Source organism: Phoxinus phoxinus (assembly GCF_949152265.1).
Source record: "Phoxinus phoxinus genome assembly, chromosome: 14".
Lineage (NCBI taxonomy): Eukaryota > Metazoa > Chordata > Actinopteri > Cypriniformes > Leuciscidae > Phoxinus > Phoxinus phoxinus.
This window is the reverse complement of record NC_136889.1, coordinates 28390785-28406630: the sequence shown is the minus strand read 5'-3', so window position 1 is coordinate 28406630 and position 15846 is coordinate 28390785. Positions and strand designations below refer to the sequence as shown.

The following is a 15846-nucleotide window of genomic DNA, read 5'->3' as shown; positions in this document are numbered from 1 at the left end:
CATGAAACGTAAAGCAGATTTCAGCAGTTTGGTCTTCTGTCAATAAGTACCTTATTTTGCCAATCAAAAAACATTTAATGTACTTTTAATTGGGCAAGACAATACAACCGATTTCTCTGTACCACATATGCTGTGAATAGAGCTTAACTTGTACTGATCACAGAACATTACTTTAAAATAATTTCAGTTATCCTTAATGCGCAGACACAACTTTGTAAGCCATTCAAAGGCTAATTTTAACTCAAAATATGTTTTTGAGCCATAGAGGTCAATAACACCTGAAGAGAGTTGTTCATTCCAGTTGATCCCAATGAAAAATGCTTGGCTGGTGCATATAGCCCCGGAACTACGCAACATAGATGCTGCCATGTTTATGGACACTTTGTTATAAGAAATTTAAAAAATATCTAAAAACAGCACTGCTACTGACCAATGGTGGATATGGAGAACAGAACAAACACATTTGAACACAGGTCTGGAGCAGAAATTACACACAGCAGTCAACAATGAAGAAATATGTATTTTCTCAAAACACATTCCTGGTGTCTTCTAAACAATTTTTTCTTCATAATTTTTCAACAAACTGTAACAATCCTCTAAATTACGGACATCCTCAAGCTCTTTATTTTTCAACCAATACTTTAAACCACTTTCACCATTCAATTAATATCTGATGGACACAATACTGCCCTACATTTTTCTTATTCAATTTTACATTTCACTTGAACATTTGTCAATATGGTATTATAGAAGTAAAATGCTGTTTCATGTCAAAGAATGGATTAATGGTTTAATAATGGAGTGCCGGGCAATGTACCACACCGAACCAAGAAAATGACAGATGCGATTATCACTAATTTGATGAATGAAGTGAATGTATTAATGAATTCTTAGAAATTATTAGAATTATGTCCAGACATTCCCTGTCTGGCGCCAAGCTGGACACAAACCACACATTCAAGCGGCATCCTCTTCTGTTATTGAATTACAGCACATTTCAGGATTTTCTAGGCGCACGTCATTGTACTCTCCTGTATGGATAAGGTCTTCAAGGCCACTAGGCTAAAGACAGACTGAATGAGTAGGTCATGAATCACACTGTGCACACGTGTGTGTGTGTGTGTGACAACGTGGCACAGGATCAGTCCAGATGTAGCATTTCTCTGGAGGCAGAGCGGCGAAAGGTTTGGGATTTATCAATTACTCGAAGACTGCATATGTGTGAGAAGAAAACAGGGCCAGTGGGACGCTATAGTTGGGAATGAGGTGCAGGAAGCTGACGTCACTGGGGCCTTGGGGGTCCTTGTTACTCTCAACCAAAGCACAGACACATCTACTGTACACACACACAGTGGTGCATTATTAGTAGTGCTCGCTTATATTTAGGGTTAGGGATTTAAAAAAAAAAAAAAACGACACTACCGTATTAAAGGATCAGTTGACCCAAAAAGGAGAATTTTGCCATCATTTATTCACTCTTGTGTCATGTTACTTCTTTCTTCCGTGTAATATAAAAGGAGAAACTGTGAATAATGTAGTCACTCTTTTCCAACAATGAATGGGGACCAGAGCTTTCAGGCTTCAAAAATAATACAACGGTGCCATAAAATGAAGTACATATGACTTACTGTTTAAAAGGCATTTAAAAGACTATTCATGTTCAGTAATATTATCAATTTAACTACACTGACACTAACAGATAAGAAACAATTTGAGCTGTGACACTAACTTTGCAACATCGACACCATTATTAAACTGAACTAAACTGAATCAACAGACATGAGCCGAACAAAGGGTGCGATCAAAATGCTCTAGGTATTATAAAAGCCTTCCCCCTTTCCCTTTGTTTGAACTTGATCACTGGCCTGGCCCAAAGAGTCACAAAACGAGTTCTCTTCAAAGGCCATTATCACCTCGCTCCCCTGAATGACCCGAGTGGAGACGTGTCTGGAGCTCTGACCCTAACCCAAGCTTCAAAGACTAGAGACAAACTTTCAATACACATAGGAAAAAGAACATTGACATTTTTACCCACAATCAAACTGTCCCAACTGTATAGTATTTTTTGCTGTGTTTTATGTATGTCTCTATGTTATATTAGCCTAGTAATGATTCGTTAGTTATGTTAGGGTAATTTCGAATGCTGATATCCAGGTGTAAGTGTTTTGCTTTAACATCTTTATATCCCATCTTTCTTGGTATAAAAAAAAAAAAATCCTCTTTTCAGTTCATAATGGTGCTTAGTATATTATGATAAAAATACATCATACTATTTTTTTTAACCATACTTTGGTGCATTAACCTGCACAAATTCTCCATGCCACTATAAACACGCAAATAGGGTGAAGATAGAACAAAGACTTTCTCCCGGTCATCTTTGATGGGACTTTGTGTCAGAAATGGGTGTGATTGATAGGGCCTTCAATAATTCCCTGATCAAGCACATCTTCGCTCAATCTCTTTTGAGACACATTTTTACTGTCTGCTTCCGGCAACTTCACCTTCAAAGTTAACTTCTGGATCATCCAGAAGAACGAACGCTTCAGCGCACTCCTAGCAAATTCCTCAAGAATCCTCCCGACTTTACCGGGACTATCTGGACTTATTCAGCAACCGAAGTCAAATGCAAGTAACCGTCTGCAGCCTTCAGATGAGTTTCTAAGTTGTGCCCCTTTAAGGTGATCCTGATTCTTAGATGTTTGAGGCCGTGGTTAACTGATTGTAATCTTGCCATTCTCTTCTCTTCTTGCTCTCGGTTGTAATCTTGCCATTCTCTTGTCATCTCTCTCTCACTCTTTACTTTCTTTATTGTATATATAATATTTGCTTAGTTTAGTTGTATGTAGTCTACCCGTAGTTTCCTTTATTAAACCATTATATCCACTCCACGCTTTATTGTCTCTGTGTTTGCTGCTTAAAATGAAATTCACTTAAACTTTTGGATTTAGCTATATGCTATACACTGCAAGTACTATATACAGTACACCAGGAAAAAGTTACTCTTTCTTGGCCAGGAAGATTATTTATTTCCTAGAATTAATAACTAATTATACTGTTTGTTCAGTGGAAGAACTGATTAAATAATTGTAATATTAATTCTGCTACAGTCAATTCTAAAACTAATCCAAATGTTTATAATTAATTATAATTCGTTCTAATTAATTATACATGTCATTTGTAGCAAATTAGCTCAAAAGGGAAATATTGTCTTCTGCAGAGCTGCTTATAGATTAATTGAAATTCTTTCATAATTGAACTTTGCAACATTGACACAGTTATTGATCTGAATTGAAACAATGATGATCTAAATTGAGCTGAATAATGGCACTAGCATCTTCTGTAGAGCTGCTTTACATCCTAAATTTAATTTGTTTCATACTGGATTCATTTTACAACATTAAGGGTGGATTGCACCAATAAGAATTTAATTTTGCAATCTGATAATTTGCTAGGTTTTATTTGAATCCAAGCGGTGTTGCTCCACTTATTTTTAAACACAGACTAACAAATTAGGGATTATAATTCTAACCTGTGATTAAACCTTTCATCTACGGTTAATATTGTGCACTGTAATGGATTTGTCATTGCAATAAACATTGTGTTAATATTCCATTTCCTTTTTGATTGACTACTAGAATCCCTCTCTCTCTCTGACATATATATATACCGTACTATATGGACAAAAGTATTGGGACACCTGACAATTACACCAAAAGGGATTGTAATGGCATTTCATTCTAAATACATTTACATTAATATGGAGTTGGTCCCAAAATGACCAAAATGTCTTGGTATGCTGAAGCGTTAAGATTTTCCTTCACTGGCCAAGCCCAACCTCTGAAAAACAGCCCCATTACCATTATCCCTCCATCTCCAAACTTTACAGTTGGCACAATGCAGTCAGGAAGGTAACGTTCTCCTGGCATCTGACAAACCCAGACTCGCCCATCAGACTGCCAAACAGAGAAGTGTGATCCATTACTCCACATAACACATTTCCACTGCTCCAGACTCCAGTGGCAGCGTGTGTTTTACACCTCTCCATCCGACACTTGGCATTGTACTTGGTGATGTGAGGCTTACATGCAGCTGCTCGGCCATGGAAACCCATTCCATGAAGCTCCCGCCGCACAGTTTTTGTGCTGATATTAATGAAACTAGCAGCAGGAATGAAACTTCATGAACTGACTTATAGCAAAGGTGGCACAGTAAAGCCCAATTTATACTTCTGCGTCAAACTCACGGCGTAGCTACGTCGTAGGCTGTGTGTAGCGCGCGTAACCTCTGGCGTACCCTGACGTGCACCTCTCCAAAAATGTAACAACGCGTCAATTCTACGCGGACGCAAACGCTGTGATTGGTCTGCTAGAACCCCTCCCTCGGGAAAACCAACGCGTAGTCTATTGCGTAGAGGCTCTAATTGGTGTGTCCAAGGCTTGACGTTAACACTCGCCAACGCGCTAAATGCAGGTGGATTTCAGCGGTGCCGTGTAACAGTCACTCTACTAGCCACTTTGGCGTGTTGAATTTTATGTATAATATATAATATTTTTTTCAGTTGTATTCTTTTAAAAAAGGCATCTGAAATAATAAACTAAGTGTAATGTGTGTTGTCAAAAATACTTGAATACATATCGATACTGAAATATCTAAAATGCTTCCAATACTCATTTTCCACAGAGTAGATACACTCTCTAACGGGACAGGGAGACTTAAGATATAAAAAAAGGTGTCTCGTTTGGCAACGTTTTCTTATTAAAATCATATGATTTCCTATTGATGCAATAGAACGTGTGAGCTTAGGGAATACCAATATGGCGGTGCGGTGGCTTCACTTTTTATGACCTCATGAGCAATCCAGTTCTCTATGGTCAGTAGTAAAATGTCAACTGTCTTTATAAACTGGTACAGTAAACTTCAACCTGGTACCATTACAGAGAGACCATTAGAATCAAGCAGACAGAGAAATTATCAGAAAGGTATACGTTTAATAGAAATGTTCATGAAATTACATTAAATGTTTAATGAAATGAGAAAATATTTTGTATTTAATTTAGTTTTATACATATGTTCTCATATCCATGTATTTTGTTCTAAAGTTACAACAAGTAATAATCTCAAGGTTTACTGGGTTTTACACAATTCTTTGGTTCTTTTGTATTGTGGGTTTGGTGAAGTGTAATAAAAACAAACATCTTCACAACGCGTGTATCTTCTCACGCTGTTTACTGATGGTTTAGAGGACAATCACGACGAGTCGCCCCCGGACGTTTCAAAGAATAGTGCAACGGCGAGCAGTATTCTTTGAACAGGATTAAACTTAATGTAAATGAGAACAATGATCAAAAGGATGGTTTAAATGTAAGCCTGCAAAACAAGCCTTTAAGACAAGGTTTAAAGTTTGGTGCAACAGAATTATTACATAAACCTTGATTTAATCTAGATTTAAGCTTAACCCTTATTTGTGCAACCAACTCTGTTATTTTAATAGCTTTGAAACAATCTGTATTGTATAAAGTCATATTTATGGGTCCAAGTTTTCTTAATGCTTATGGGAGTTATTTGTGAAGAACAGACTGAATAACCATTCTGCTGCAACTGGATCAGTGCATGCAGGATCAGAACAATTTGTGAATAAATCCTTCACACCGGTATTATGAATTGGATCAACAGATTCATTGATAAGAAAATAAGAAAAAAACCCATGAGGTTTAGGTATGAGGGCGAGTAAACAATGACAGAAACACTTTAAACTTTGACACATAACTCATTCTGGACCTTGCGCTACAGACACGTATGCACAATGTACATTACATGTATCATGCATTTGGACATGCGCTTTTCACCTTGCGGACAGTAAAATATGCACAACAAAATCTATAGACGTACATTTAAGGTGGAGCCTAATATATAAAGATAGAGAATAAATACACACAAAAGAGCTAGATCTTATTTGCTTAAATAGCTATTATAACACTAGTTTGAATACATGTCACAGTCCACAAAGAGATAAAGGCTGGAGTGTTTGGAAATGTGTGCTTCCAGGGTAAGAATGGTCACAAGATATAAAAATATGACTGATCACATTTCACAGAGAAGCTGCACCTTCAAAGTAAAAGCTATTTACGTCCTACATTTCAAAGAACACCCAACAATGTCTTATTGAACAGATGTTGGCCTCTGCAGTGTAATTCTCCGTCACAAGCAAAAATATATATCCTTGAAAATCCTTGAAGGAGACAGAATTAGACAGAGCTAGATGTCACCAGTAGGTTTTGTCCTTTAGCCTATTGATTTGACAAGTCATTCAAAGTCACATCGACTTTAGTGCTTGGAACACATTATTTTGAATGCAGAGGTACTCAATTTCAAAAGCCAATAAGCACTTTCAAGAGAGAGAGTATACACTATTAACATTTATATACTGTATATGTGTATTCATATATGATGGGCGAGACAATGCTCAAACACAACATAAAAGCTGATGGTGCTTTGACTGTATAATCTACATGAATTGCAAAAGTGCCTGACATACTAGAGGAATTACAGGTCACAGTATCTGCAAAAGTTGGAACAGACCGCTACGGAGAGCATCACATGGACTGAAGCCCTCGGCCCGGCAGCCGGTGGGCCTGAAGTGATGCTCTCTCATACACCACAACAGAGGAATCATATGATCTCCACAGCTCAGGACAGCTCGGAGCACACCAGATTAGGACAATCTATTATTAAACTGATCAGTGATCTTACAAGTACACTTGTGACCTATCAAAGGAAAAGTAGAAGATGTTCAGATGTGACTTTTTATTTTGCTTTGCTCTCTTTAGGACTGGAGTCATGCGAGTAACCTGCATCAATTGTCTCTTATTCTCGGAATCGAAAAAATGCATTCATTTTCCAAGCGTACAACATAATGTTAAAGGAATAGTTTACCTAATTCTGTCATCATTTACTCACCGTCCATTACCAATCCAATCCTGTATTTTTTTCTTTTTTTTTCTTTCACGAAACACAAAAGAAGATATAAATATTTTTTTAGATATTGTCGTCAAAACAGTGGAACTCAAACATTCTTCAAAATATTAAACTATCCCTTTGGGTGAACGGTCCCATAAGGTCTGCTGATTATAGGGCAGGGTGATTTATTGAATATGGTATATTTGCAGTGATTTTGATGTTAATAATAAAAATATGTGCTTTTCATTTGGCCTTTATGTTACCCGAAGAGTGTCACTAACTCACAATCCTCAGGATCTATGAAAATGAAAGTGTTAAGACAAAGTGATACAAAGAGCAAAGTGAGCACTTCACTTTGGAACACGCAGTGCAAACACACTAATGGAAACAGTGGGAAACATTTTTACTGAATTAACCCTCTTGCTATTTAACATTTTGGATTTAGTTGGTTATAATATTTTTTATTTATTTATTTATTTTATTTAAATGATGGCTCTTCGGTCTAAAAAAAAGTGACACTTTTAAGACATTTCAGATTCATAAATATTGAAGTATATACTGAATATAACAATTTGGGGATTTATTTATTTGAATTTATATAACCCAGCTTGTCACAAAATTTGGGATTTTGATTGCCTTGAAGTTAAAAGTTAAAGTAAACTTAAAAAAAAAAAAAATCTTGAATAATAAACTTGAACAATACAATTTAAACAATTGCTTACACTTTGATATTAAGCAATCAAATCACGAGTATAACATTTTCAATTAATACATATTTTTTTTTCATTTCACTGGGCTATATACTTTTTCTATTACCCTGAAGCTGGTTTGAAACCATGTATTGTAAAAAGAGTTAAATCAAATAAACAAAATAAAACAATTTAAGAATTATTGTTTAAAAAAAAACTATAAAATGACTGTCTTTGAGAAGATGCTCAGGGTTAACATGATGAACATATATGAAAAGTAAAATGTGTCCCGGTTGACTGAACCCACATTCTAAACCATATACTTTAATTGATAGTCAGTGGAAAAAGAAAAAGCATTGACGTGCACAAAGAATTTGAAAGCTAACATGCATACTAATTCAAAGCACTGCTTGATATGCATCACAGGCCAAGACAGAATCTGGCACACATGCTTTACAGCGAGACTGATGTTGAAACGGTGCCTGAGAAGCAGAGCCGAGGTTAACCGTCAGCCGGCTGCCTGTGAGAGAGCGCTGCTGCACTCATGCAGAAAACATTCCCAAAATGCGACACATTCCCCCTCCTCCCCGACCGACTGCATGCCCCTGGAGGCTGGCTCTGACGTCAGTAGCTGAGCTGGGCCGGCCGCCAGCCCTGTGGGCCCTTGATGGATGTGATGGGTCGAGAGGAGCGGGCCGAGGCACGAAGCATGCTGTGCACAGAGAAGCCAGTCCCGCTTAAACAGCCCTAATGACCCGTAAGGACCCAGCAGGCCCTCTCTCTCATACATTCAGCAGTGCGCTAACCCTTTAGCCTTCTGCAGTCTTTGCTGCTCAGGTTACATAAACACAGACACGTGCACAGAAGGGGTGTATGAAGTGTATTGATGTGTTTTTTTTTTTCTGGGTTCAATAAAAATAAATAAATAAATAAAACAGAACCAAAAAATCGGATTCAACTCATCAGCTTATTATAGAGACTGCGAGACCTGAAGTGAGTGTGTCAGAGGAGGGAGACATACAACATGTGCGCTGCTGGTGGTGCTCCAGGACTGGGGTACTGCTGAACAGACTCTCAGATAGATTCATAGGATAAATGGCTATTAGATTAAGATATTAAACTTAAATAAATGTTAAATAGATGTTTTGCCTCAGATGTGCAAGAAAAATGTATGATAATTATTGAACATACAGAACGTATTACATTTATAATGTGTACAACCAGTATAGAATTACACAATATGAATGCGTTATGAAAACCAGTACAATTTTCATGTTCTCGACTGATTTTGCTTCAGGACCAGTGATATGGGCTTTTATTATAGTTTTTTATTCATATTTTGTATTCTGATTTTACATATAATTATATATAAATATATTATTTATATCGTTTAAATCTTTTATTTTTATATTTTCGTTTTAATCTACTAAGTGTATTACCGTTTTGTGTGTTTTGTTATTTGTATTATTTTTCTTAACATGTCAGTAACACTTTACAATAAGGTTCATTAGTTAACATTAGTTAATGTATTAACTAACATGAACAAACCATACTCAATACATTTGTTACAGTATTAATGATTATTGTTAACGTTAGTTAATAAAAATACAGCTGTTCATTGTTTGTTCACAGTGCATCAACTAATGTTAACAAGATTTTAATAATGTATTAATGTTGAAATTAACATTAACAAATATTATTAAATGGTGTAGAAGTGCAGTTCATTATTAGTTCATGCTACCTAATGTAGTTAACTATGTGAACTAATAAAACCTTCTGCAAATATGTCTATATAGGTCTTATTATTAGTTTATTTCAGTTTTGGTTATTTTAATAATAAAATTTGAAATGATGCCTTTGCAACTAGCAAATTTTTTATTTCAGTTAACGTTTATTTTATTTAAAGTAACAACATTTTTTATGTACCATGGAGCAAACACAGGGCCAGATATAATAATAATAGCCATATTACCAAGAGAAAAGCAACAAAATAATGATTTAGGAAGTATTTTTTATTTCTTTGGGGAGAAATAAAAATCTATTTATTTAGTTGTTTGTATGGCTAGTTGCATTTTATCTCAACTAACTGTTACATTTATTTTACTTTTTTTTTTTTTAAAGGGTTTTATTGAGAACCACTATTAATGCATTTCCAGAAGCAAATGTTAACCAGGAACAAAGCATAGAAACAAAATGCAAAGTATGCATTCAAAATATCCATATTATGTTTACAAGTGTGTGAAATGGCGTCTAAAAAGTCACCCTCAAAAAAAAAGAAAGACGCTGTGGCAGCAAGTAAACGCAGGACTATTTCTGACAGCAGAATATGGTAGCACACGCCACGAGCCCGTACCTGCAGGCTGACTGCTGTTCTTCCGCTTCAGCCATCTGTCCACCGTCTCCGCACTCACGCTTTCCAGCACAAACTCATCCAGCATCTGCGGGTGGAGGGAGAGATACGCCTTCACTTTCTCATCCGTCAGACCTGCAACAAAATCACCACTTATTTTATTACCCTAACATTTATTCACAAAAAAACTTGGTTGTCCATGGTTCCTAGTTCTAAAGAAAACACATCGATACTAGCAAAATAGTTTACTGTACTCTACAGGGTAGAGCCTGGCAAATAAAATTAGTTTTTTGACACTGAACAGTTTTATTGAACCTTTAGAAAAATATATTACAAAAAGTTGGGATTCGTTTTTAAATTATTGGATATGTGTTTGTTGTTGTTGTATCATATTTGATATGGCTTTTATGGCTAATGCAGTTTATATAGGAGGATATGGAGCTCATACTCAAGGAAGACAAAAACACCTACATTTTATTCAGCCCAAACGGAGTATAAATATGCAATTTTGCACAGCTCCGGATATTTACATGGTCAAACATAAATTGGGAATGATATCTGGTTGTATGTTAGGATAAAAAAAAAGACCCAAGACCCCTGGCAATAAAATTTGATTTTGTAATATAATAATCAATTTATGCAATTTTGTTTTAAACAAATGAATTATCACATGAATAAATGTTATTAATTTGTACAGTGTTGGAGGGATTTAAGGTATTTTTTACATTTATATAAATACATTTTAAATAGGATGAATGGGGAAATTAATTATATATATATATATATATATATATATATATATATATATATATATATATATATATATATATATATATATATATCAAATAAAAAACAAAATCAGCCACAACACAGAACACATGGAAGTTTGTTTTGCTATACTTGTGAGGACATTCGATAGACGTAATGGTTTTTATACTGTACAAACTGTATATTCGATTCCCTTACACTGCCCCTATCCCTAAACCTGCCCATCACAGGAAACATTCTGCATTTTTACATTTTTAATAAAAAAAATTTTTGTGTGTGTGTGTTTTTTTAAACATTATTCATCATATTTTCCTTGTGAGGACCAGCAAAAAGTCCTCACAAAGTAGGGAATCTCACATTTAACTATCCTTGTGGGGACATTTGGTCCTCACAAGTATAGCTAAACATACAGCCCCCCAAGTATAAGCTGCCTTGTGGGCAGCGCTGTGTCATATGCCATAACTGTGCACAAGGCAACCCGTGTTCGAGTCTCAGCTCGAGCTTCAAGCTTATTTGTTCATTAATGGCGTCATCAGTGACTATAGTCAACGTCGACTCGACTTTGACTATATAAAAATCTGAAGTCATTCAACAACTAGTTTATAGTACATGGGGCTTCCCAGCAAAGAAGGAGACCCTTTTGGAGGCACAGGAAGAAGAATGACAAGTTGACTGTGCTTAATAGGCAATTAAGTGTTTGAGAGCTTACTAAGTGCTGTTGTTTATTGTCTTCGTTGTCAGGGCAAACATCAATTTACTGGGCCATTGATGAAGCCAAGCACATTTCGCTTAGCTAAAAACAAGCCGGCCTGTGTGGGCAGTTCTAGTAGCTCTCCGTTTTATTTTTTAATGATTATTTGTATATTTGGTCAAGCTCAACTTGTATGGTTAACTGTAGCAGGAAATACATACGCAATATTTAAGTTTGTCAACTTCCTGCTAAATATTATATGCAATTGGTCATAGGCTAAAAACAAAAAAAGGTAAAAATATACTGATGACTGATCTTTAAGTTTATGAACAAAGTTTGGCTGAAACATCCTAAAAAAAATACATTTCGTAAATATATTAGTCTTAAAGGGATACAATTAGCCCATTATTTACTCACCCTCAAGCAATCCTAGGTGTATGACATTCTTTCAGACGAATACAATCTGAGTTATTTAAAAAAAATGTCCATGCTCTTCCATGCTTTATAATGATAGTGAATGGTGGCCCTGATTTTGAAGTCCAAAAAGTCCACCCATCCACCATAAAAGTGCTCCACACGGCTCCGGGGGGATAATAAGGCCTTCTGAAGCGATGCATTTGTGTGAGAAAAATATCCAGATTTAAAACTTAACAAACTAAAATAACTAGCTTCCGACAGACGGCAGTGCGTATCGATTTAGGGTAAAAGAGTAACCCCTGACCTGACGCATGACACATTGAAGAATGCGCAGAGGATAGAGCAAAACAAAACACTAGTCAAAAATTTGAAGTCTAAACCGTGGATTTTTAAAGAGAAATGTCGGAGGATTTTGATATAAGAGAAGAGAAGCCCTATTTTTTTTAACCACTAGAGGTGACAAAGCTTATGTTACTCCTACATACTATGTCATACATCGCGTCAGGGGTTACGCTTTTGGCGTAAGACGACTTGCATAGGTCGTCTGCCGGAAGCTAGTTATTTAAATGTATAAAGTTTTAAATATGGATATTTTGTATTACAAAAAAAAACACAAAAAAAAACACATTGCTTTGCTTCAGAAGGCCTTTATTAACCCCGTGGAGTCGTATGGAATCATTTTATGATGGATGGATGCACTTTTTTGGACTTCAAAATCAGGACCGCCATTTACTACCATTATTAAGCTTGGAAGAGCTTTAATATTATTTTGTTTGTGTTTGTCTGAAAGAAGATAGTCATATGCACCTATGATGGCTTGAGGGTGAGTAAATCATGGGATTTTTTTTCCAGTTTTGGGTGAACCTTCCCTTTAATTTTTTTTCAAGCCTTCAGAGACCCACTTCTACAGTCTACTCCAGAGGTCACCAATTAGTGGACGATTGCCCAGACGAAATAAAAATAATAATCTCCAACTAGAGCAGTTAACCATATTAATGCAATGGCGGCATATTATAGAAAATGTATTAAAAATATTTTTTTACTTTAATTTTTTTTACTAAGAGTTACAGCTGCCAGTTTAAACATTTATCAAACGATAAAATGACCAGAAATTAAATGCAAAGTTCTTTCAGTACTAAAACTGTTTAAGATACAATTGTTCGGAGCTTTGCGTCAATGAAAAGTTACAGACTGGACCTCCAGGAACTTCAATTAAATATCCCTGGTCTACATATTGATCTTTTTTTTTTTTTTTTTTTTAAATGCCAGGATGGACTCAACTGAAACCAAACACTTTGAGCATATGTGAGTCTTGACTTAATGTACAAACTCGGGGGAAACACAGCTGGGAGGCATGTGTTCCACACTACACACACACACACTACACACACACTACACACACACGATAGCATGAAGATATTGAGACCCAAACTAGCCCACAAGAGCTCCCACAAGCAGAAAAAGGGTATAGACTGTTTTGGTGCACAACAATAAAAGACAAAACAGATGAAACTGGCAGAGCCTCCACTCTTTGAACACTAAAAACAAACCAGATGTGTGAAAGATATTCATATCCATACACAAACAGTTGTATAGCTAGCAGAAGTTGCACTACAAATAACCATTATATACGTCAGTCTACAACCCTACCATTTCTCACCCAATTCTACCATGGCATTTCCCGATCTCCAAGCAGAAGCTGAATGCTACATTTTTAATAATATCAATGCACAAGTCTGACTTGATAAATCTGCCCCCCTGCTGAGTCAGGTTCCCCCCAAGGTTTTTTTCTTCACAACTGTCACCTGATGGAGATCCATATGGTCCATATGGGGTGGATGGACTGGGTTGTAAAATATTTTTTGTGCTTGTTATATTTAAACTAACACTGTTGTGTTGCGTGTTTGTGGCTTTATCTTTTTATTGCTTCCTACATAATAAAGACAACATATTTTGCCATCCAATCGGTCATACCAAATTTAATGTTCATTAAGATACATCATATAAGTCTCAATATATTATATAAAATATTAAACTAACATATTTTACAATGATCACTATTTTGGTTTGAGCTTTTGTCCCCAGATGTCTTCTGCTGATATAAAATGTATTAAACAAATAATAATTAATAAATTATTGATATATTGTTTTACATGGTAATCATTATATAGATTTTTCCTGAGTCCTCAATTTCACTTTCCATTCTCTTAGTTTTTTGTAATGTCTGATTAATAAGTACTTAATTATATCATCCTCCAGGAAGTGACAATATTTGGTTGGAAAATATCAGTACGTATTACCAATGTATTTGATTAATTATGTGATGTATCGCTATAAAACATTCTATCCTGTTTTACAATATTACAGGAATGGTATCAACATTAAAAAAACTGACCTTATATAAGCTAATTGTCCATCTTTACTTGCAGAGCAAGGGATCATTTAACTTGTCATTTCCATCCTGTTTGTTTTCTTGATATTTTGTAAATAATCTAATTATAATAAGTTCATACAAGTTAAACAAAGTGCCTGAACTTGACCAGAACATTTTTCTGAAAGTCCCTTTTATAGAAATACGTTCATAAAATATAACACAAGCATATTCATTTTTAAACATTACAGAGATCTAAAGGTACTGCCGAACAGGAATGGCTCATCCTATGAATTATTCCACCGGACTGAAATCTCTCGGTCCTTTCATTAAACTATCACTCGCATTCATCTGGTCTATTTTTGCAGGGGCACTTTAAAACATTATTTTTTAACCTTCATTTCAAATCCCTATAATAATTATTTTACTGTTAGAATGTTTGTAAAATACAGAAACACAGTAGACACGTTATTTTATCTGTAAAAATTATGGAAAGCATTTTGAATTATGCATCAATGTTTTTTCTTTATTCAGTAAATGATGGGAAATTGTCAGCTAAAGCAACCAGCTGGGTTTAGCTCAGGGGGAAAAGCATGTTGATGTATGGAGGTACAGGTCTGTATACGCACAGAGAGAGACAGTGAAAGAGAAAAAACCAGGAGGGGGCCGAGGGCTGCTGCCGACTGACGCTGTCCAGACACGAGACACAGCTCTTCAGGAGCGCAACGCCTCACGAGACTCCCAGAGCCAGTGCTGACGCACATGGGGAGAGAACACTGCTTCATAAATCAGACACTGGAGGGGACGCAGACACACAGGCTGAGTGTGAGAAGAGAGAAACAACACTAGCCGACCTTCTGTGAGGTTTCCAGCTGCATCAACTCTGTGAGATATTACATACTTAGACAATAGCACCAGATAATTGCAATTTGTGTCTCTCTTCATATTAACCTGATAACGGTCACCCCCCTTTTTTTTTTTTTGAGCATATGACATTAAATATAAATAATTCATGAATGCCTTTGAATGCAGACCCAAAAGTTGCTCTCTTTAAAAAGAGTACACAGTGCAGATTATTTCAGAAGAGAAAGTCTCTTAAAAAATTAATGTCATTAATAGTTATCGAAGTTTACGTCTACTGTAAAGCAAATGCATTAAACTACATTTACATTTACAATACATTTTATGGGGAAAAATGTGTTTTTCACAAAAATTGAGCCTGCTAAAAGGATATAAAGTACCCTTTCTATGGACATGCAACATTTAATTTCAAAACAGTTTCACAGCTTGAATTTGGAGTGTTTAATCTTTTGAATGATACCTAATTTATAATGATTACTAAAATAAGTGATAGAAAAAACACACACTAAAAAAGGCATGCCAAATGTCCCGCTACTGGAAAACTGACAGTTAACAGGCTAAAACATTACATTTAGATCAGAAATTTTATATTTTATGATACACTGAGTATTTGACAGCTAACACTTGGGAATTTGACATGAGGTGCTATAGAAGGCCGCTTCAGGGTTAGCTAATCGTCCAGTGTTGACCATACACAATTCCAGAGGTTCCTGCCTGTTCTGTTATGACCCAGGAGATTGTC

The 15846-nt window shown here is 35.8% G+C and overlaps 1 protein-coding gene across 3 annotated transcripts in view; it reads right to left on the bottom strand.

Annotated features, from left to right (window-relative positions):
- The window catches only part of pde10a (phosphodiesterase 10A), a 93555-nt gene that overhangs the window by 37563 nt on the left and 40146 nt on the right, over positions 1–15846 (bottom strand). For all 3 annotated transcript variants that reach the window (XM_079635728.1, XM_079635727.1, XM_079635729.1), the window contains exon 2: positions 10000–10131. In XM_079635728.1, the coding sequence (XP_079491854.1) occupies positions 10000–10131 (132 nt within the window). The remainder of the gene's footprint in view (positions 1–9999; positions 10132–15846) is intronic.